Raw genomic sequence first — 23789 nt, 5'->3', positions numbered from 1 at the left:
GATGGAACAAACTAGATTGGTACAGCATTTAAAAGGCATCTGGATGGGTATATGAATAGGGAGGGTTTAGAGGGATATGGGCCAAATGGGACTTGATTAATTTGGGATATCTGGTCAGCACAAATGAGTTGGACCAAAGGGTCTGTGACTAGAGTTGTACAGCACAGGGAAAGGCTGAATAGGCTGGGGCTGCTTTCCCTGGAGCGCCAGAGGCTGAGATTGAGGTTTATAAAATCACGAGATTCATGAATAGGGTGAATAGCCTATGACTAGATTAGGTTCTCTACAGTGTGGAAACAGGCCCTTTGGCCCAACAAGCCCACACCAACCCACCCAGACCCATTTTCCTCTGATTAATGCACCTAACATCCTGGGCAATTTCACATGGTCAATTCGCCTGATCTGCACATCTTTGGACTGTGGGAGGGAACCAGAGCACCTAGAGGAAATCCAAGCAGACACAGGGAGAATGTGCAACTCCACACAGACAGTTGCCCAAGGCTGGAATCGAACCCAGGTCCCTGGCACTGTGAGGCAACAGTGCTAATCACTGAGCTGACTGTATGACTGATATCACAATGTAATGTTTTTATGGCTGATATCAGTTTGCACAATCCTTCCAGATATCACACATCTCTAACATATTCAAACAGGGCATTAGACAATGTTAATTAGATATTACACATCTTCAACAATACTTATTACAAAAAACACACATTTATTGCTGAGAATAGAGAACAGAGAATTAACACAATAATTACTGACATCACACGCTTTGAATACACATTCCCAATCATACAAAATATTAGTTGCTGATGTAAAACAGTGTTGTTACATTCATTACTGACATCAATCAGTGTTGACACATCCAGAACGGATATCATCTCATGTTAAATATTTATTAATGTTATCACCTAGCATTTACATAACCATTATTGACCTCACAGAGCATAAGCACAATCATTACTGGTCTTACACAATGTTAACACATTCGTTACTGATACCTCGTTTACTTTTTGGATCAGTATTAACAGATTCATTATTGGTATCTGGGTGTTAAACATAGTGGTTACTGTTATCACATCATGTCAGAGTATTAGTATGTGAGTAATATCACACATTAGCTGATTCATTACTCTTTATCTCATGGTGTTGTTTTCCTCATGGTGTTAGCTTAGTTATCACTGATATTACACATTCTTTTCTGATATTACACAGCTGTAATATTATCACTGTTGATATTGCACAGGTTTAAAATATTTCTTATTGAAACCAAACAGCACTATTGCATTCATTAATGTGGTGAGGCAGACTCAAAGGTATTGAATAGCCTGCTTCAGCTCCTAATTTGTATGTTTGTATGTCACAGCGTCAATCCATCCATTGCCAATGCCATGCAGTGTTGATGCCTCATTATTAATATCACACCAATAATATTTAATGACTAATATCAAACAGAACAAATACACTCATCACTGACATCACAATGCTGATGTGTTCAACACTGATATCATACATAGAGAATGCATTCATTGCTCTCATCACACAGCAGTAATATTTGGTTATTGACAAACCACTCCGTTGACAGTTCATGACTGATATCACAAATTAAGCTCACTCTTTACACAAGTCACACAATAGTAATGATGCACTGATATCACATGTTAACCCTTTGTGATATCAGCAAAATGTTATTACTGATCATAGAATCCTTATGGAGTGGAAGCAGGCCATTCGGTCCATTGAGTCCACCCTGACCATCTGAAGAGTATCCCTAGACCTACCACCCTATCCTAACCTTTTGACCCTGCATTTCCATGTTAATTCACCTAACCTACATGTCCCTGAACACTATAGGGCAATTTAGCACAACCAGTCTACCTAACCTGCACATCTTTGAACTGTGGGTGGAAACCGGAGTACCCAGAGGAAACAAACTCCACACAGGTAGTTGCCTGAGGGTGAAATTGAAACTAGGTCCCTGGTGCTGTGAGGCAGCAGTGCTAACCACTGAATCACCATACCGCCATATTCAAAGTCTACTTACAATAGACACCGTCAATACATTCGTTACTGTTTCACAAACCTTATATGGTTATTGCTATCGTCACAGAGCTTTAAGCATCTTCACTGCCCATATTACACACATTTTCAAAAGTTGCCTTCGCTATTTACCTTATCCGTGCCCTTCATGATTTTATAAGCTTCTATAAAGTCACCCCTCAGCCTCCGATGCTCCAGGGAAAATAGTCCCAGACTATTCTGTGTGGAATGCTCTACCCCAGAGGGCAGTGGAGGCCCAGTCTCTGGCTTCATTTAAGAAAGAGTTGAATAGAGCTCTCAAAGATAGTGGAATCAAGGGTTATGGAGATAAGGCAGGAAGAGGATACTGATTAGGAATGATCAGCCATGATCATATTGAATGGCGGTGCAGACTCGAAGGGCTGAATGGCCTACACCTGCACCTATTGTCTATTATCTATTGTCTATTCAGCCTCCCTCGATAGCTCAAACTCTCCAATCCCAGCAACATTCTTGTAAATCTTTTCTGCGCCCTTTCAAGTTTAACAATATCCGATAGCGGGTAGACCAGAAGGAGGTCCTTAACAATTGCAGATGTGTTAACACACAACACTCATAAAGTTACCATAGCCCCACCATCACATTAAAGAGATTTAATGTGAGGAGCACCACACTCTCAGGGGAGAGGGAGGTTCAGAAAGCAGAATCTTCACGGTAACTTTAGCTGGTGCTAGATTTGAACCCATGCCGTTGGTGTCACCCTGTTGCAATTCAGCCATCCAGCCAACTGAGTGAACTGGCCACCAACATGATACTATGACATCCATTACTGATAATCATATAGTGTTAACAAATTAATTATTGATGTCAGACAGCTTTTGCACATTTATTAATGATGTAAATTGGATGAGAGATGGGAAACAGAGCAATGTTTAATGGGTATTTTTCAGGCTGGAGGAAGTGGAGGAGCCCTTGGATTGGTATTGGGACCCTTGCATTTCCTGATACAAATGTAAATGTTCTAGAACTTGGTGAGCAGGACAATTTCAAAGTATATGGAAGGGACATAACTTGGGAAGATGGCAAACTGAGAAGGACAGTGTAGAACATCAAAAAGGATAATAACAAGTGGTGGAATGGTCAGCTGAAGTTCAATGAGGAGAAGTGTGAGGTGATAATCATTGTCTTCTTCATTCATGGGATGTGGATATCATCAGCTAGGCCACCATATATTGCCAAATTCTAATTACCCAGAGGACAGCTAAGAGGCAAAAATATTTTGCGGTTCTGGAGTCTCATGTACATCAGACCAAGTAAAGCCCTTCCCAAAAGATAGCAGTGAACCACATCGGACTTTATGAAAACCAGCAGTGGTGTGTGGCTACTATTGGAATGGCTCTTTACTCCAGACATTTACTGAATTCAAGTTTTATGATCTCTTATGGTGTGTCTTGAACTCATGTCCTCAGAACATCACCTTGGAGTTCTGTATTTCTAGCTTAGTGACATTATCACTAGTGACATCATTGCTTGCTTTATATGGCAAACTAGTTACGCAAATGGTTCCCACAATGAGAAATGTCAGCTATGAGTGTAGATTGGAAAAGTTGAGATTGTTTTCCCTGAAGAAGAGAAAACTCAGAGGAGAATTGGTGGAAATTTTCCAAATCACGCAGGACTTAGAATAGCTAAGGAGCAACTGATCCCTTTTGAAAATGGATCAGAAGCAGTGCCCACAGTTCTGAACAAAGAAGAACAAAGAACAAAGAAAATTTACAGCCCAGGAACAGCCCTTCAGCCCTCCAAGCCTAAGCCGATCCAAATGTACTGTCTAAACTTGTTGGTCAATTACTAAGCACCTGTATCCCTCTGCTCCCCACCTACTCATGCATCTGTCCAAACGCATCTTAAATGAATTCACCGTGCCTGCCTCTACCACCTCTGCTAGCAACGCATTCCAGATGCCCATCACCCTCTGTGTGAAGTACTTGCTGCGTGTATCCCCCTTAAACTTTCCACTTCTCACCTTGAGAGAGAAACTTTTCACACAGTCAGTAGTTTGGTTTGAAATGCACTGACTGTAAGTGTGGCAGAGGCAGGTTCAATTGAGGCATTCAAGTGGGCATTGGAGGATTATTTAATTTGAAGCAATGTTTAGGGATATGGGGAAAAGGCAGGAGAATGCACCAAGTCAAAATCCTCAGACAACATGTGTGGATATGATGGCCTCCATTTGCAAAGTGACAATTCTGTGATATTGTGCGGTGTTACTATTCTGGTTAACAATATCACATAGGATTAACAATCATTACTGAAGGCGGGATTTTAACATGCATACTATTGATATTAAACCTTAACACATTGCATAGTATTTCCACAGAGCATTACACATTCATCTCTGATAATATGATATTAATACATTCATTGTTGTGGTTCTGTTCGCCAAGCTGGAAGTTTTTGTTGCAAACGTTTCATCCCCTGGCTAGGCGACATCATCAGTGCTTGGGAGCCTCCTGCGAAGCGCTTCTTTGATGTTTCCTCCGGTGTTTATAGTGGTCTGTCCCTGCCGCTTCCGGCTGTCAGTTTCAGCTGTCCGCTGTAGTGGTTGGTATATTGGGTCCAGGTCGATGTGTTTGTTGATGGAGTTTGTGGATGAATGCCATGCCTCTAGGAATTCCCTAGCTGTTCTCTGTCTGGCTTGCCCTATGATAGTAGTGTTGTCCCAGTCGAATACATTCACTAATGGTGTTCATAGGATCCAGGTGTTCCAATGCATGAGTCACAAAATGTTGTTATGCAGGTACAGTACATTATCACAAAAGCCTAATGGAATGTTATTCTTTGGAATGAAAGGAATTGAACAGAAAGTAAAGATGTTATGTTTCACTTATACTGGACATTGGTGAGACCATATCGCAGAATCTATTTAAATTTTATCCTCATTAATGAATTTTCTCATCCTCAGAACCACATAACTGAGCAGCAGAGAGCAGGTTATTGCTGTTGATGGAATTATTAAAGGCCCTTTCGATCAATTTGTTGAGGATTGAGAGGAGGCTGGTGGTGTGGTAGTTGATTGGGTTGAATCTTGAAGGCAGGAATGGCCTGGACAATTTTCCATAATACTGGGTAGATGCCAGTGCTTTAGCTGTACTGGAACAGCTTGGCTAGGGGCACAGCTAGTTCTGGAATATGTCTTCACTATTATCAACAATTTGTTGTCATTGCCCATAACCATTGCAGTATTCAATACCTTCAGCCATTTCTTGATATCACATGGTGTGAACCAAATATGCTGAAGACTGACCTCAGAAGAAGATTAAGATAGATCATTCACTCAGCATTTCTGGCTGAAGATGAATGCAAATGCTTCAGGTCTATCCTTTGCATTGATGTGCTGGGCATCCCCAACATTGAAGATGAAAATATTTGTGGATCCTCCTGCTCCTTTGGTTAGTTATAGAGTCATACAGCATGGAAACAGATCTTTTGGTCCAACCAGTCCATGCCAACCATAATCCCAAACTAAACTTGTCACACCTGCCTGCTCCTGGCCCATATCCATCCAAACCTTCCCTGTCCAGGTACTTACTAAATGTCTTTTACACATTGTAACTGTGCCCGCATCCACCACTTCCTCAGGAAGTTCATTCCACATGTGTAGAAATTGTCCCTTATATCTTTTTTAAATCTCTCACCTCTCACCTTAAAAATATGCCCCCTAGTCTTGAAATTCCCTATCCTAGGACAAAGACACTTACTATTAATCCTATTGATACTCCTCATGATTTTATAAGCTTCTATAAGGTTGTTTAATTGTCTATTACCATACATGATTGGATGTAGCAGGACTGGAGAGCTTAGATCAATTCATTTCAGTTGTCATGGAAACTTCATACATTCATGTTGATATTACAAAGATTAACACATGTATTACTGAAGCACATAATGCTATCGCATCCATTATTCACTTTCCACAACATTAACATATTAATTACTGATTTAAGACAAACCTAACATTTCCAATTCTAATATCACAGAACCTTAATACCTGTATCACTGATATCACAGTGTTAATGTGTTGATTAGAGCCTTTACACTGCTAAACATTCATTACTGAAGATATCAATCCAGCAGAGTATGGTTTTGAGAGTGTAACACTTCACTGATATCCCACAGTCTTCAACTTGGGCAGTCTCTCAAGACTGAGGTTGACTTTCTCCCACTCCGGAGTTGTGAGTCCTGAGGAATACAATGTTGGACCTGCAAATGCTGCTACAGGTGGAGCAGATGGGCTCTAAAGAGGTGAGTGGGTGGGAGGCTCTGATTTTCAAACATGCTCCTTCTTTTGGAACTTAGACTCAGCCTGTGCCTGTCAGAGATGCTAGCAAACAGAGATGTTTGTTACACCTTCAACCAATGCTTCTTCCTCAGTTTGGGTAGTCTCGGGCAGAGATTCCCAGGAGTCAATGGGAATGTTGCATTTTTTTCGGGACTTCCTTGAAGCATTTTCTTGATCCTCCTGCTAGCCACTTGCCATACAGACTTCAGAATGGAGGACCTGTTTTGAGAGTCAGTATGGAAACAATATGGCTGAACACAACATATTCGTTGGACATGGGTGCTGCTGGCTGGGTCAGGATTTATTACCCATCCCTAGTTGCCTTTCAGAAGGTGGAGGTGAGCTGCCTTCTTAAATCACTGCAGTCCATGTGCAGTAGGTAGACCCACATGACGGTGGCACAGTGGCTTAGTGGTGAGCACTGCTGCCCCACAGCGCCAGGGACCCAGGTTTGATTCTAATCTCGGGTGACTGTCTGTGTGGAGTTTGCACATTCTCCCCGTGTCTGCGTGAGTTTCCTTCGGGTGCTCCGGTTTCCTCCCACAGTCCAAAATGTGCAGATCAGGTGAATTGACCATGCTAAATTTCCCATAGTGTTAGGTGCATTAGTCAGAGGTAAATGCGTCTGGATAGGTTACTGTTCGGAGGGTTGGTGTTGGGCTTGTTGGGCTGAAGGGCCTGTTTCCACACTGTAGTGGAATCTAATCAAACCAATGCCCTTAGGGAAGGAATACCAGGATTTCGATAGTGAAGAAACAGCAATATATTTCCAAGTCAGGAGGTGAGTGGTTTGAAAGTAATAGCATTCCCATATACCTGCTGGCCTTGTCCTTACAGATGGTTGTGTTGGGAAGGTGCCAAATGATGATCTTAGATGCATTTCCACCATGCGTGTTGTAGATAATATACACTGATGCTACTGAGCATCTGTAGTTGAGTGACTGAACATTTATGGAGTTGTTGCCAATCAAGTGGGCTATTCTGTTCTGGATGGTGTCAAGCCTCTTCAGTGTTTTTGGAGCTGCATTCACGCAGGCAAGTGGGGAGTATTCCATTATACTCCTGACTTGTGCCTTGTAGATGGTTTATCAGGCTATGTGGAGTCAGGAGTTGAGTTATTCGCTGTAGCAATCTTGGCATCTGACTTACTCTTGTATCTATTGTATTTATCTGGTGAGTCAAGTACATTTTCTGCTCAATGGTAATCCCCAGGATGTTGATAGTGTGAGATTCAGTAATAGTTATGCTATTGAATGTTCAGGGGTGGTGGTTAGTTTCTCTCTTAATGGAGATGGTCATTGCCTGGCAATTGCAAAATGTTTACTTGCCGCTTGTCAGCCCAAAACTGGATATTGTGCAAGGGTCTTGTTGCATTTTAACATGGACTGCCTCAGTTGCTGAGGAGAAGCAAATGGTGTTGAATATTGTGCAATCACGGTAAACATCTCCAATTCTGACATTATAACAGAGGCGAGGTCATAAATGAAGCAGTTGGAGATGGTTGGGCCCAGGACACTACCCTGAGCAAGTCCTGAATAGATGTCCGAGAGCTGAGATGATTGATCTCCAACAACCACAACCATCTTCCTATATGCCAAGTATGACTCCAATGAGCAGAAAGTTTTCCCTGATTCCCATTGGCTCCAGTTTTGGTGCTATGGCTTGACACTACAATGCAGCCTCAAAGGTAGTCACTGTTATCTCACATCTGGAATTCAGCTGCTGTCCTGTTTTGAACTGAAGCTGTAAAGAGGTCAGAAGCTGTGTGGGCCATATTGACCAAAATCAGTGTCTCAGTGTCGGATGCTTGCCTGAGAGAAGATACTGACATTGGAGCATCTTTGCAGCTTTAAGGAGACAGTGCTGGTGGTACATCTCTCGGGATTTCAGGTGACTGTTGTACATTGTCTGTGATTCAGATGTTTTCAGATGGGCAGGTTGCACTATTGATCTTTGTCATCAAATGCTCTGCTTCTCAGATGGCCTATGACATTCTGGAGACAATAATGAATTTCATCATCAATGTTTGTCCTCATTAAGAGGAGGCTCCCAGGGTATAGGAACTGATCTACATTGTCTGGTGCCCCGTTGTAGGTCTTGATAGCCAGGGGAACAGGGACAAGGCAGGAGTGGACTGATAGAAGGTCTTTGATCTCTGGGTGTTGACCCTGTGGTCCTTTTTCTCATATGCCTCCGCAAATGTGTCGAAGATGGCTTAACACTCTGCCTTCGATATTTCTCACATACAAGCATCATCTGCTCATTCCACATGCATTGAGTCAATGGTAATCCATCGCTGAGGGTCACAGTTTGTATGCAAGGTAGAGGATGGTGGTGAATTTCAGTGCACAACAAAATATGAGGAGAATGTCCCACAGTCCTTCCTGGTTGACGCAGTCAAAGATCTTTGTGAAGTTGAAGAAAATCAGGTATAAAGGCTACTTTCCTTGAGCTTGTCTTGCAGTGAAGCCCATGTCCACTGAGACCCTTGATGGACTGAATCTGCATTGTGACTCCAAGAGGATATTTTCAGTTTCTGGGAACATGATTTTTGCAATGACCTTCCTTGTCTTGGACAGCAGGCAGACACCTGTGTCACACTGTATTGAGTCTTATCTCCTCTCTTTGAAAGTGGCTATAATTGTACAGTCTAAGACATTCGCTGGTACGATCTCCTCCTTTCTGATAAGGAAGAATACGTCATGTAATCATGCCAAGAGTGCTTCTTCACCATATTTCAGTATTTTGGTAGGTATTCCATCTGCTCTGTTGGCCTTATTCATCCTTAGTGGCCAGATGCCCTTTTCAACCTCATGTCAATTTGCGGTTGTGCTGACATGGTGGCAGGTAGCTTGCTGCTGGATGTGGCCAACTTAGTGGTTAGCACCCCTGCCTCACAGGGTGAAGGATACAGATTTGGGGGTGACTATGTGGAGTTTGCATATTTGCCCCGTGTCTGTGTAAGTTACCTTCGGGTGCTCTGGTTTCCTTCCATAATCCAAATATGCGCAAATGCGGTGGATTGGCCATGCTAAATTGTTCCATAGAGTCCTGGGATGTGCAGGAAAGGAGGATGGCAATGTTAATTCTCCCTGTAGTGTCCTGGGATGTGCAGGTTAGGGGGATTAGCCATGAGAAGTGTGGGGGTAGGGTGGGGCTTGGCTTGGATGGGATGCCCTTTGGAAGGTCAGTGCAGACTTCATGGGCTGCATGGCCTCTTTGTTGAAGGTGGCATTTGAGGTGATAATCAGACAGGCTGCTTTATCGTGGATGGTGTTGAGCTTCTTGCTGGAGCCACATTTAGGAATGTGGAGAGTATACTATCACACTCCTGACTTGGACTCTGTAGTGAGTTGCCAGACTTTGGGTAGATGGGAGATGGGTTACTTGCCCAGAATTTCTAGCCTCTGAGCTGTTATTTCGCCACAGCATTTATATAGCTCAACCAATTCCATTTCTGCACAACAGTAACCCCAATGATGTTCTGATATCACAGAGCTTAGGTTTAAATTTTTTGTACGTTTCAAATTTGTGGAACTCTGAGTAGCAGGTGGATCTGGATGTCAAAGAAGATGAATTGAAAAGATTGATATGCAGGTTCAGCAAGTAACTAGGAAAGCTAATAGAATGATTTTTTTGAAAGGGAAATTGAATACAAAAATATGGAGCCGAGGCTACAGTTATACAGGATACTGGTGAAACCACATCTGGAATATTGTACACACTATTGGTCTCCTTATTTAAGGAAGGAGGTAAATGTGTTAGAAACAATTCAGAATTGCTTTACTGGACTATACCTGGAATGGACAGCTTGTATTATAAGGTGAGATTGTGCAGGATAGGCTTGCATCCTTTGGAGTTAAGAAGTATAAGGGGCAACTTAATTGAAGTATATAAGATTATGAGGGGTCTTGAGTTGGTAGATGTGGAGAGGATGGTACCTCTTGCAGGAGAACATGAAATTCAGTGTCATTGTTGTAAAATAATGGGTTGCCCACTGAAAACATGGATAAGAATAAACTATGGAATACTCTTCCTCCAAGAGAGTGAAAGTGGAGACTTGGGATATTTTTAAGGCAGAGGTAGGTAGATTCTTGAGAAAGGAGTGAAAGTTTTTTTGAAGATAAGCAGTAATGTGAAGTAATCAGACCAGCCATGATCTTTTTTTAAAATTTATTCATTTGTTGGTATTGCTGGCTGGGCCCAGCATTTATTGCCCTTCCCTGGTTGCCCCTTGAGAAGGTGGGGGAGAGCTGCCTTCTTGAACCGCTGCTGTCACCTGCTGTGGGTTGACCCACAATGCCCTTAGGGAGGGAATTCCAGGATTTTGATGCAGCAATGGTGAAAGAACGGCAATATATGTCCAAGTTAGGATGGTGTGTGGCTTGGAGGGGAACTTGAAGGTGGAGGTGTTTCCATGTATCTGCTGCCATTGTCCTTCCAGTTGGAAGTGGTTGTGGGTTTGGAAGGTGCTGTCTGAGGATCTTGAGTGATGAAGCTGACTCAAGTGGTTTACTATTGTTCCTAACTCATAACTTCATAAGTGGTTTAATTCTCAACTGAATCCTAGCTAACTCAACCTGTGTTTTATCGAGATTACCTCTTTCTTCTTCAAGGTTCAAATATTGAGCCAATATCACATCCGTTTCTAACTCTGACTGCTTGCTTTGAAGTCAACTTTCAACTCTTCTGCTGTTATCTTCACATCAACCTTAGTTAACTGCTGCAAGGCACTCAAAGATAAGTTCTCTCTCTGACACACAGAATGCTTCAGCCATGGGTATAGCCATTTTAACTCTATAATAAATACTGGAATACTGAAAATGAACCAGAGAAAGGAATGCCAATGATCCCAAAGCCATGCACCAATTCCACCTCCAGGAAATAACTGTCAATGTGTGGTTAGAGATGCAACTCTAGGATTAGGATCATCAGTTACACAACATCCTACTGAATCACTGAACAGCAAGACACAAATTTCAAGGTGAACAATCATACATGTCAGTGAGCGATTGCCGCTGCCAATGACAATAAATACAATGAAAGGCGAAATCTTGCTCCTTTAAGCTGTGGCTAAATCCAACACACTTATCTGATCCTGTGGATTTGAAATCCCACAAGAGTCCCCAGTTTGGTACAATCCCCATAGAGACTGATCATTTCTGAGGAGAAGTTTAAACTTCAAGTTGATAAGCCATACAAGAAGAATTCATATTTTAAAACATTTCCTGTAATGAATATAGTGACAAAGGGTCACCGGACTTGGAACGTTAACTGTTTTTCCCTTCACAGATGCTGAAACTCTGCTGAGTTTCTCCAGCACTTTCTGATTCCGTTTCAGATTTCCAGCATCTGTAGCTCTTTGTTTTTATGTTCAAAGTGCTATTATCTAAATGCTTTTATTGAAAGTAACTTAGACTTTAAATTACTAGACAGAACCTTTCTCTTTTACTATTAACGCAACTGATATATAAAAAAAAACATCAGAGGTTAACCTTACACTGTCCATTGTGTCGTCATTTGATTTTCTCAGACCTTGTTCAAATTGATTCCTAGCTCCTAAGGGTTGACTTCCGTTTTTTTTTCATTTCCCAGCCTTAGTAACGTTTCATCTCAGATCTGTCTTTAATGGTAAGGGATTTTTTTCTGATGATTCTCTGTCTAGGGGAAACTAGGCACATTTTCCAGCTTCATTTTAAGTTCCCATGAATTTTGTTTTTTGTTCAATCCAAGCATGAACTCCCATCAATATTTCTAAACAGTCAGCCATTAAGACTGTTAGCGTTTAGATACAGACTGTCTCCTGGATCTTGGCAGACTGCCTGTACCAGTATCTTCACCTCTCAGAACCCACCACCATGATAATGTGAATCACAGGGGCCTTGTATCCAGGTTGAAATGCTGATTATCCGTCTTCAAGACACAAACTCCCTTATAATTTGGAAGTAAACAAATGGTGGGAACCTGGGAAGCACTGAGGATCAGCGGGACTTTGGTGCCTCCATCCACCAGTCCCTTAAGGTATCAGGATAGATGGATAAAGTGGTTAAAAAGGCATATGGAATACTTGCCTTAATCAGCCAAGGCAAAACAAAAGTGGGGTGGTACAGTGGCTCAGTGGTTAGCACTGCTGCCTGACAGCACCAGGGACCTGGGTTTGATTCCAGCCTCAAGCGACTGTCTGTGTGGAGTTTGCACATTCTCTCAGTGTCTGCGTGGGTTTCCTCCACTTTTCTCCCACAGCCTGAAAATGAGCAGGTTAGGTGGATGCCCATGCAACAGTGTCCAGGGCTGTGCAGGCTGGATAGATTAGCCATGGGGATTGCCGGGTTACATGGATAGGGTAGGGGGTTGGATCTTGATGGGATGGTCTTCAGAGAGTTGGCGTGGACTTAATAGAACAAATGGACTGCTTCCACACCCTAGGGATTCTTCATGCACTATAATCACTTTCTGCAAGTTTGTGAAATTCTTGATGGTACCAAATATCCTACACACCTTTTGTACACATTCATGTCTATGCTTACCAATCCCAAAGGGCACTTTATCTCTCCTGAAGGATCAATCCAAAATGGTAACCTAGATCTCTCAATAATTTCAGCAGCTTAAGACCTTTTCCTTCAAAGCTCCAAAATACAACCATCATGCATTGGTCAATCCAATAGCAAAAAGCTTCATCAGAGCTGATAAGAGTCATCTAGACTTCAAATGGTAGGTTTCTCTTTCTCATAGAGTCATAGTGATGTACAGCATGGAAACAGACCCTTCAGTCCAACTTGCCCACACCGAACCTAATCTAGTCCCATTTGCCAGCATTTGGCCTATATCCCTCTAAACCTTTCCTATTCATATACCCATTCTGATGCCTTTTAAATGTTTTATTTGTAGCAGCCTCCACCACTTCTTCTGGCAGCTTATTCCATACACACATCACCCTCTGAGTGAAAATAATTGCCCCTTAGGACACTTTAACAATTTTCCCCTCTCACCCTAGATCTGGACTCCCCCACCTTGGGAAATGACTTTGTCTATTTATCTTATCCATGCCCCTCATGATTTTATAAAGTTCTCCATGGATACTGCTTGACCTGCTGTGATTTCCAGCATTTCCTGTTTCCAATAATAAAAAACATGGGGCCTGTTTGAAGACATTGACACTCTTAGATGTTCAGATAGATGGGTGAATCATGGATGTGCAAACCAGAACCTGCCCTACTTCCCTCTAAACACCCCTCATTGAATCGTAGAATCCCTACAGTGTGGTAAAACATCAGTCAGCCTATCAAGTTCACACTGACCTTCCAAAAAGCATCCCACTCAGACCCAGCCCACCTCTCAATCCCTGTAACCCTTAATTTCCCATGGATAACCCACCTGGCCTGCACATCCCCAGACACTATGGGACAATTTAGCATGGCCAATCCACCTAATCTGCATATTTTTGGACATAATCCCCGACAATGATGGTGGATGTCAGAATTGGGAGAAGGACATCCAGAATCAGGGCTGCAGTGCCATTTTGGCTAAGTTGGAGACTGTTTCTGTTCCTCCGCAAATTCAGGTCCATTTCAAAACTTTCTTTAGAGATGCTACACTACTTCCATTATTAGTGTCACATGGTTTTAGCCCCTGGTACTGAACAGCAATAGCAAACTCACTTGTAATATTAATCAGCATGAACATTTTGATTTATAATGTCATGCAGTTTTAGCACTTTCATTACTGATACCTCACATGGCTAACATATTTATCATTAATATCATAGCAGTAATACATTGACTCCTGACATCACAGCATTGCTAAATTCAGTATTGCTCTCAGAACGTTAATACAAACACATTGCACAGCATTAACAGGTTCATTGCTGTCATCTCACATTACTGATATCACAACATTCTCTGTTGGCACCACACAACATTATCACATGGTGATGATACATTCTTCACTGGTATCACACTGTGTGAACTCTCAACACTGATATCTCACATTAGCACCTTAATTACTGATGTGGAGGTGCCAGTGTTGGACTGTGGTGGACAAAATCAGAAATCATACGACATCAGGTTATAGTCTATCAGATTTATTTGAAATCACAAGCCTTCAGAGCACTGCCCCTTCATCAAGTGAAGTGACTTCTCCTGACAAAGGTGGAGTGCTCTGAAAGCTTGTGATTTCAAATAAATCTGATAGGCTATGACCTGATGTTGTGTGACTTCTGACTTAATTACTGGTATCACACAAGCATTAAGGCATTCATCATTGATTTCACCGTGTTATCACATTCATTACAGATGTCAACGGTGTTACCACATTTAGCACGCCCATTAAAATGTGTTTACGCATATTAATTGAGAAAACACAGAGGTCCTGCCATCAGGATGTTAATACAGATTGAAATCAAGGTTCCATAATGAAAGGTCTCTGATGTAATTGGGTTCTGCTCAACCTCCCATTCCCCTCATCAACTAGACTGCTGCCTTGCTCGATTTGATTCTGCACACTTCAGATCCTTAGCCTGGTGATTACACGGATGTCAAATGATTGAATTCTCTCTTACCGTCACCAAATAACTGCAGGATGGCAAGGTCTACTGGACGTTTCCAGCCACTGCTTTTCTGGATGGCGATGCCGTAGCCAGTGGTTGCGAATACCTTGCCACTGCCGATCGTCACAAGCTTGCAGCCTTCATCTCTCCCGGCCATGTAATTCAGCACAGCCGCATCATAGATAAAAGCATCCAGCTTCCTGCAGGGAGAGGAAACATGGATCAGAGTTCCAGTTTCTGGTGAGAATGAACAACACGAAGAAAGAAATGTTGCTATTTCTACAGGACCTCCCCTTCAGAGAGGCGACAGAGTCTCCAAGAAGTGAGTTATTTTTATTATCAAGGCCCCATTTTCACCCATCACCATCCCATGGATCGCTGCTTTCTGGCAGTGTTTGTGGAGGGGGAAATCTGTTGATCAAAGCACAAGGAGAGTTCCTCTGCTGCCTCGTAAGCATAAATCTGCAGAAAGGAGTGGAAGCTAGTGCAATGTCTGAACCAAACAATAGCCAGGTAGCCTAAATCAGAGATGATCAAAATGGGATCCCACAAGGAGATCCCTGGGTGTTCCCAAGGTCAGCTACTTTTCTTCATATAAAGAAAGAGAACCAAAACAAAACACTTTTCTTCATATGTTGACTTATGAACATATCATTTCTGACGATGAATAAAGTGTTTTCATTGCAATTTTGCCATCAATTCCTTTGGCAATGTCTATGAGGAGGTTCAGATAGTCTTACAAGAACTTAATCTCAACCCCACCCATCCCAGCATGACATGATCACATTGGGTGGAACTTATTATAGTGTCCTACATGACATGAGCCTGCCAACAGTTGGAGATGACTCCTGTAAGTACATTAATATACAAGGATGTGGCGGGAGTCCATCTTCTTTTAATAGAACATAAGAATAGAAGAAATAGGAGCAGGAGTAGGCCATTTGGCCCATTGAGCCTGCCTCTCCATTCAATAAGATTATGGCTCCTTTGTGAACTCAGCTCCACTTACCTGCTCCACTCACCATAACCTTTTTTTTTTACTGTTAAAGCATCTGTCTATCTTTGTCTTAAAAACATGAAATATAACAGCTTTGGCTGTGGGTTCAAGTCTGAAAGTGAGGCATGAACTGTGAGCCTTCTGAAAAGGCTAAAGTGTTTTTCACTGAGTCAGCCTCTAATATAGGACATGTGTGGACAGAGACTCACCTTACAATAGCTAAGGAGACATAATAGCCATGTTACTGATCTAGTAATACATAATCCTGGACTAATAATTTGGAGATAGGAATTCAACCACCCACCCCATTATACCAGTTATGGAGTTTAAATTCAATTAAATCAATCTGGAATAAAAGCCATTATTAGTAATGGTGACCATGAAACTATTGTACAAATCCAGATGTTTCATAATGCCCTTAAGTGAAGAAAAGCCACAGTTTAAACTATCTGTTTAAATTAACTATACCTTTGAAGTGGCCTACCGAACCACTCAGTTATCCCATCAAACCTAAGAGTAATTAGGAATAACCAATAAACTGGCTTTGTCAGTGCCATCTGCTGTACCAAGTAATGGTTCTCAAAGAATTAATGTTGGAGAATATAATAAGCTCCACCCAATGAGATCATGTCATGCTGAGATGGGTGGGGATAAGGTTAGGTTCAGTATGATGGCCCAATGGTTAGCGCTGCTGCCTCACAGTGCCAAGGATCTGGGTTTGATTTCACACTCAGGCGACCGTCAGTGTGAAGTTTGAACATTCTCCCCCTGTCTGGGAGATGTACAGGTGAGGTGGTTTGACCATGCTAAATTGCCCATAGTGTTCAGGGATATGCAGGCTGGATGGATTAACCATGGGAAATGCAGGATCACAGGGATAGTGTAAGGAGTTGGGTCTGGTTTGGGTGCTCTTCGGAGGGTTGATGGACTGAATGGCCTGCTTCCACACTGTCAGGATTCCATAATCCTAAGAGAACTTTTGGCTTGGAGGTAGGGACAGTAGCATCACATCGCAACATATGAGATCTTTTGATAGCCTCAGTAGTAATACCTGATGAGCTAATGTAATTTACACCTATTAAGAAGGGATAATCTACATCTTGATAAGAGATATTTCTTATCAAGATTTGATCGTGTCTGATCTTCCAGATCTATCCCAGCCAAAGAAGAGATGTGGTCAAAGCAGTTTCCTCCCTCAAGTGCAGCAATGTGCCCATCTCTTGAATGAAGAAAAAGAAATATGCTTTGCATAAGTTAGCACACCAGACCAACTCTTTAAAACTCAACTTCAGATTCAGATTCAAGGCTCATGATCATGTTTTTCTATTTAGCACATCACAGACTTCAGTTATTTCCCTTCCTTCTAATTATTTTCAGGATTACCAGAGCTTAAAGTGTTAAATTACAGGCCACAGTTGCACAAACATGGGCAGCACTGCCTGCATTTCGAAGGGGGTGAAGTTAATAAGGTGTTTAAACCGATAAACGATAGGGAGAAGCTATTTCCTTTCCTGCGAGAATTTCAGCCAAAGCTTTATAATTAGAGTTGAGCCATTCAGGTTATGTGTTCAAGTCTCTAGAGTGGGGATTGAACCTGTGAACCGCTGAAACAGAGGCCAGAAGCACACAGTAATTTGTCCGTTATAGCTGTCTCTCTGGTATCAAGGATAAACCTTCCTGCTGTCTGTCAGGCAGCTTTTAGAGACTGGATAGGTGAACAAGATTAAAATCTGTGCAATTATAACATTTTTAATTCTACGATATTGAGAAAACTTTAACCACAAACAGATCAAAACATAAATAGAAAATGAAAATCTAACTGGCTGGCAAAACCTCTAGTAATTCAACATTATCTTAGGAAGTAGTGTAGTATAACAGCAACAGACAAAGGAATGATAATGTGATAATGAACTTCTTCCCGAAGCAAGACTTGGCCAATTAAATCTACCATTCGTGACATGGCACCCACATTAGCAGTAGCCCCCACAAGAAGGCGATTTCACAGAATTCTTACCCTGCCTTCAAGCTTATTAATGCATCCAGCACCGACTTCTGGTTGTACTTAGTCATGTAGCTGTGCATCTCAAAGTAATTGTTCCGGATGTTTCTCTCGGTGCTTCCATTGGGAACAGTCCCAAACCGAAAAGGAGGAGAAAAATCATTTGGTCTTTGAAACTGTGGAGTAAAAGAAAAGGCAAACTGACTCTGGCTGAGATTTAGATATATATCCGTGGGGAACCCACTCAAGCACACTCTTGTGCAGCCATATGATTTGAAAAGTGATGCGGAGGATTGGACTGATAATCCGCCAGAGCATTTTAAATAAGAAGCAGTATCAGTAAATGTCACTACGGGGCTGTTAGATTGTCACAAAATCCCATTGATTCATTCATGTCCTCACCTGCCACCTGTACCCACTCTGCCCAATATGTGATTCCAGTTTCACACAGTTGCCTTCTGAAGTGACCTGGAAAGCCACTTAGCCGTAAGTACAACAACGATGTGTATTTATATAGCACCTTGCAAAACGTTCAAAGCTATGTTCCCACTAACTTTCCTGACCCTCCCATTTTCATGCAGCTTATTAGTTTGAAGGCATTGAAACATTCCTGCATTGCATTGTCCAAAAGCTTAGGATGTGCCTGTGGGATAACAGCAACAGTCAAAGGAGTGAACTGGATTGTGATAATGAAATTCCTCCCAGAGCAAAACTCGACAATTATATGTGACATGGCATCCACCTTACCACAATCCCCAATTAAAACTATCATTCCCCTCCAAGCCACATGCCACCCTGACCTGGCAGTATAGCACTGTTATTTCACTACTTTTGCATCCAAATCCTGGGACTCCCTTCCTAACAGTGTCCCTACAGCCCAGGAACTGAAGCAGTTAAAGAAGGCAGCTCACCAGCTACTTCTCTCGGGCAACTTAGGCTGGACAATAACTGCCGCCCCAGCCAATGAGTCTCCCATCCCGTGAACTCATTTAAAAGAAAATGAATAGAACTTCACATCTAAAATATTAGGCCTATTAGAGTTAGGCAGTTAAACAGAACAGAAACAGACCCTTCAGCCCATTTTATCCACCCGACCAGATATCCTACATTAATCTAGTCCCATTTGCCAGCATTTGGCCCATATCCATCTATACCTATCCAGATGCCTTTTAAATGTTGTACTAGCCTCCACCACTTCCTCTGGCAGCTCATCCCATACACGCACCACCCTCTGCGTGAAAAAGTTGGCCCTTATGTCTCTTTTAAATCTTTCCCCTCTCACCCTCTAGGTTTGGACTCCCCCACCCTGGCAGAAAGACTTTGTCTATTCACCATATCCGTAACCCTCATGATTTTATAAACCTCTATAAGGTCACCCCTCTGATGTTCCAGGGAAAAGAGCTCCAACCTATCCTATCCTAGCCTCTCCCTATAGCTGCAACATCTTTGCAAATCTTTTCTGCAACCTGTCAAGTTTGGCAGCATATTTTCTGTAGCAGAATTGAACGCAATAATTCCCAAACTGGCTTCACCAACGTCCTATAGAGCCGCAACATGACCTACCAATTCCTGTACTTAATGCACAGATCAATAAAGGCAAGCATACCTAATCACCAAAAGCTTGTTCAAAAAGGTGGGTTGTTCAAAAAAGTAGAAAGAGAGGACGAGGGGTTTTGGGGAGGCAATTTCACAGTTTCGAGTTCAGACAGCTGAAGGAATAGCCACCAATGGTGGAGTCAGTAAGAACAGGGAATGTACAAGCAGTTGGAAGGTGAGCAGGGGCTGGATGGCCAGAGGAGACTGGAGAGGTAAGAAGAGATGAGCCCATGGAGTGATTTGAAAAACAAATGCAAACCCATAGACTTTGTAAACTGGAATCCAATCATTCAGGGGCTAAAGCATTAGAAGCTGCAGAAATTCTCAGAAAAAGGTCACTGCTACTTGCTCAGGGAATCGAAAGATATGCAAAAATAAAAGGCCAGCCTTGCCAACGAGACTGACACCTTGAGAATGAATAGCAGTAACTTTAACCAAATCCATTTGTCAAAATCAAAGACGGAAAAAACTGAGTCTGGGCTTAAACGGGTATTTTATCCAATCCCATGGGGTTCCGATCCATACAAGACCAGTTACAATAATAGCCTTGATGTCTCTTTCATAACTCAGCGTTTTATACGCATGTACACAACGCTGATAGTTCAGGTTGCCCTGTGAAGTATTTGCTCCTGTGCTCCTCTCCAACTCTATTTCACTGGTGAAATCAATTACACTGAAGCAGAGGGGAAGAAATACAAACCGTGGGCTTTACTGCTGCTGCTAGTCCTGGCCTCTGACCCAGACCTGAGCACAGCAAGCCCCTTTAGATCCTGCCATAGCCACCCTGTCCTGGAAAAGAATGCTTCCAGTAATCCAAGCCAATGTACCAAGGCCACCTTTGATAAAGTAGTGAGAGTACTTAGCATGTACAAATAATAATGCAGGAAAATCTCATCGCTCTTTCACAAACTTGTTTATTTGTGCGAATCTTAGTATACACCATTGTGAGTCTAATCTCCATTTAACTACAGATCTTTCAAAGAGATTTAAAGAAATCTTAATTCCTGGATCAGAAAGTGTGCATGTGCGCAGTCCACATGTTTGCTCACCAATAAGGAAACGCTGGCTTTCTCAGGTCAAATCAATAATTTACAGAGAATGGTCACTCAGCTATTCGAGTGCATCTGGGTTGAAGGTGGCTGGAACCTTACCTTCTTATCGCTGAGGCCTGATACTTGGTCCACATATTCCTCTTGGATCATAAATGCAGCGAGGTTGGCTGTGTAACTGGCCAGGAAGATCACAGCGAAGAAGGCCCAAACCGACACCATAATCTTGCTCGTGGTTCCCTTTGGATTCTGGACTGGCACCGAGTTGTTGAAAACAAGGCCCCAGAGCAGCCAGATGGCTTTGCCGATGGTGAAAGAAGGCCCTCCTGGTTCTGCAGGACATGATACGGGACAGGTTAATAGTTTCAAAGGCTGCAGCCCCACCATCATCCCACTTGAGTGAAAGCTTTGTGAGGGTATAGGCTATGAATGCTGAAACCATTGGCTCCTCACTCAGCATCACATTGTTGACTTCCTATTCAATCCAAGCCTCATAGGATGCATGTAGGACATGTATTGCAGCAGTAACCAGGGTAACATTGAGGGAAATTGTAGGTTATTCTAAGTAACTCTACTTGAGAAGGAAAAGATACCTGGGAGTGTGTTTGAAATTTGAATTTAATCAAGGAGTTCATGATGGTTCTGACGGGATAACAGATAGTCTTGGGTTAATTTCACAATGGTTTGACTCACTGAGGCACTCTTAAGTCAATTACAATCTGAAGTTTGCAGCAATCAGTCCCCAGTTGCTCCTAGTTTCCCCCCGTTCCAGTTTCACTGAGTCCCTGTCTCAAGGCAGCTTCCACCATTTCCAGAGAGTTTCATAAATCTACTAACAGCAGTGAAGCCTGCTTTGATGATTCATCTTCCCCTGATTCCTGACCCTTGAACAAATCTTTAGAAATCCTTAGAAGGTGGCAGGATGTGTCTCTTCGACTGTGACTGTCTCCATCCCATTCCCAGATATGGTAGTTTGCAACATTGTGAAGCTCATTCTTTCTACTGACTACACAGACCCTGCTGCTGGTCTGTGGTTTTTAGAGAACCCTGTAAACTAATCTCAAAATTGGCTTCTTCCTTATCTCAATGTGAAACACGTCAATCTTGTATTCAGGTAGAAATGCTAGTTAGCAATTTTAGCCTCAACTCTCTAACATCATAAGAAAACGTATGCCTGAAATGTCGATTCTCCTGCTCCTCAGATGCTGTCTGACCTGCCGTGCTTTTCCAGCACTGCACTCTCTACCTGATCTCCAGCATCTGCAGTCCTCACTTTCTCCCTGTGTACGACCTTCAGATAAACATGATGTGGAGGTGCCAGTGTTGGACTGGTGTGGACAAAGTTGGAAGTTCAGCTGATGAAGGAGCAGCGCTCCGAAAGCTTGTGATTTCAAATAAACCTGTTGGACTATAACATGGTGTCATGTGACTTCTGACTTTGTACAACCTTCAACACATTTCTGGGACTTTGGGAGACCCAGAACTTACCGATTTTGAACTCAGTCAATGCTGCCATTGTCTCCAAGTAAATACGCCTTGCACGTTCTTCCCAGTAAAACTATTTCAGCTATCCTTTGATCTCTAATGAACCTCCCAGTCTAACTCCAGAACATGTCACATGATCCCTTTTATTTATGCTAGATGTAAAGGCATAGCTTATAAAACCACACAATTGTAACAACAAATGATTGGTTGGGGGGTTTGTGTGGATTATAATAAAAATAACATGTAACTGGAAGCAACCCAAAATCAAATTCAATTGATGTTATCTAGAGAGTAATAGAAACTTAGGTGTGAGTTACAGACTGGAATACAATCTGAAGGTTCAGGATGGGGACCTATACAATTAATTTATTTGAAAGATTATAGCACCACCCTGATCAAAAGATCAAAAGGATTCTGTCACCGATGCATGTACTATCTAGAAGGTGCACTACAGAAGTTCACCAAAGATCCTTAGACAGCACCTTCCAAACCCACAACCACTTCCATCTAGAAGGTCAAGGGCAGCAGCTACATAGGAATATTACCACCCGATAAGTTTCTCTCCAAGCCACTCACCATCCTGACTTGGAAATATATTGCTGTTCCTTCACTGTTGCTAGGTCAAAGTTCTGGAGCTCCCATTATGAGTCAACCTACAGCAGGTGAACTGCAGCAGTTCAAGAAGGCAGCTCACCCCCACTTTCTCAAGGGCAACTAGGGGTGGGCAATACAATGCTGACTAGCCAGCGAAATCCATGTCCCATAAGTGAAGAAAAGAAATTGGATGGATAAAGTGTGTGAAAAAAAGATATACAAGTGTAAGTAAGGCACACAGGTTGGAACTTAACTGATGAAGTTTGATAGCCAAATTTGGAGAGCGATGTAGATTTCAACAGAGTCAGATCCCTTGCTTCAGGTAAAATCTGTTAAAGTGAGGCAGCAAGCTCAATTGTTTACTGCTGCTCTGTAATTGGGTTACAGCAAGCATTCTATTCAATTCCAGCTGTAAGATGTTTTATATATAGAATAAGAGGCTGGCTGAGAGATCAATGGCACGAATACAGCAGCTTACCCCTTCCATCAGCCAGACACCGGTTGTATCCCACAGGGCTGAAGTACTCAAAGACGAACACTGCGACAGCAGAGACAATCAGGAGCATTACGAACATCATCACCCAGACATCTGCACTGAATGGCTCTGTGGCATCAAAAAGCAAAATGTTAGAACCCACAGCATCAACACATCATACGTTAAACCCCCTGCATCCAAAACAGTGCTGCAACGGAGATAGTGAGTGTCATTGAGAGAATGAATATCCAATCAGCTCAGTAATACCTTTCATTTCAACACAAATGTGGGCCGCATCTTAAAAGAGAATGTCACAAATTTTCACCAAGATGAACTACTTAAGTTTAGGTGAGTTTTTTTTCTCAAATTTATTGTAGGGATGTCACTAACATGGCAGTAATTTGCTACACTTCTCAATATCAAAAAGGAATTCCTTCAGCCCAACTCATTATAGAATAAAGTTGTCCACCATGAAGAATTGTGGTTTTCAGTCAAAGCTCTATTACAAAAGATGAAAGGCACCCCTCAAAAATCTGAAAACCCAATCGTCATGATGCTCAGAGTTTAATTATCACTGGCACTGACCTGGGTCTTGCTGGTAATTTTGTGAACAAGAAAAGGAACAGTATTTGGAAAAGGCATTGTCAAAGTAAAGAGTAGACATTCCTTTCTATGTTGAATAAGA

At 42.3% G+C, this 23789-nt stretch overlaps 1 protein-coding gene across 1 annotated transcript in view; it reads right to left on the bottom strand.

The window, feature by feature from the left end:
- The window catches only part of LOC122542272 (glutamate receptor ionotropic, NMDA 2B-like), a 397331-nt gene that overhangs the window by 23353 nt on the left and 350189 nt on the right, over nucleotides 1-23789 (bottom strand). Inside the window, exons 9-12 of the mRNA XM_043679844.2 lie at nucleotides 23108-23233; nucleotides 20653-20882; nucleotides 17921-18081; nucleotides 14922-15109 (exon numbers count right to left, since the gene is read on the bottom strand). Coding sequence (XP_043535779.1) covers nucleotides 14922-15109; nucleotides 17921-18081; nucleotides 20653-20882; nucleotides 23108-23233 — 705 coding nt within the window. The remainder of the gene's footprint in view (nucleotides 1-14921; nucleotides 15110-17920; nucleotides 18082-20652; nucleotides 20883-23107; nucleotides 23234-23789) is intronic.

The sequence above is a fragment of the Chiloscyllium plagiosum genome, unplaced genomic scaffold (genome assembly GCF_037043375.1).
Source record: "Chiloscyllium plagiosum isolate Xiang-an unplaced genomic scaffold, Cpla_swu_hap1 HiC_scaffold_33, whole genome shotgun sequence".
NCBI classification, from domain to species: domain Eukaryota; kingdom Metazoa; phylum Chordata; class Chondrichthyes; order Orectolobiformes; family Hemiscylliidae; genus Chiloscyllium; species Chiloscyllium plagiosum.
The sequence above is the reverse complement of the archived record's forward strand: the minus strand, read 5'-3'. Positions and strand labels throughout refer to the sequence as shown.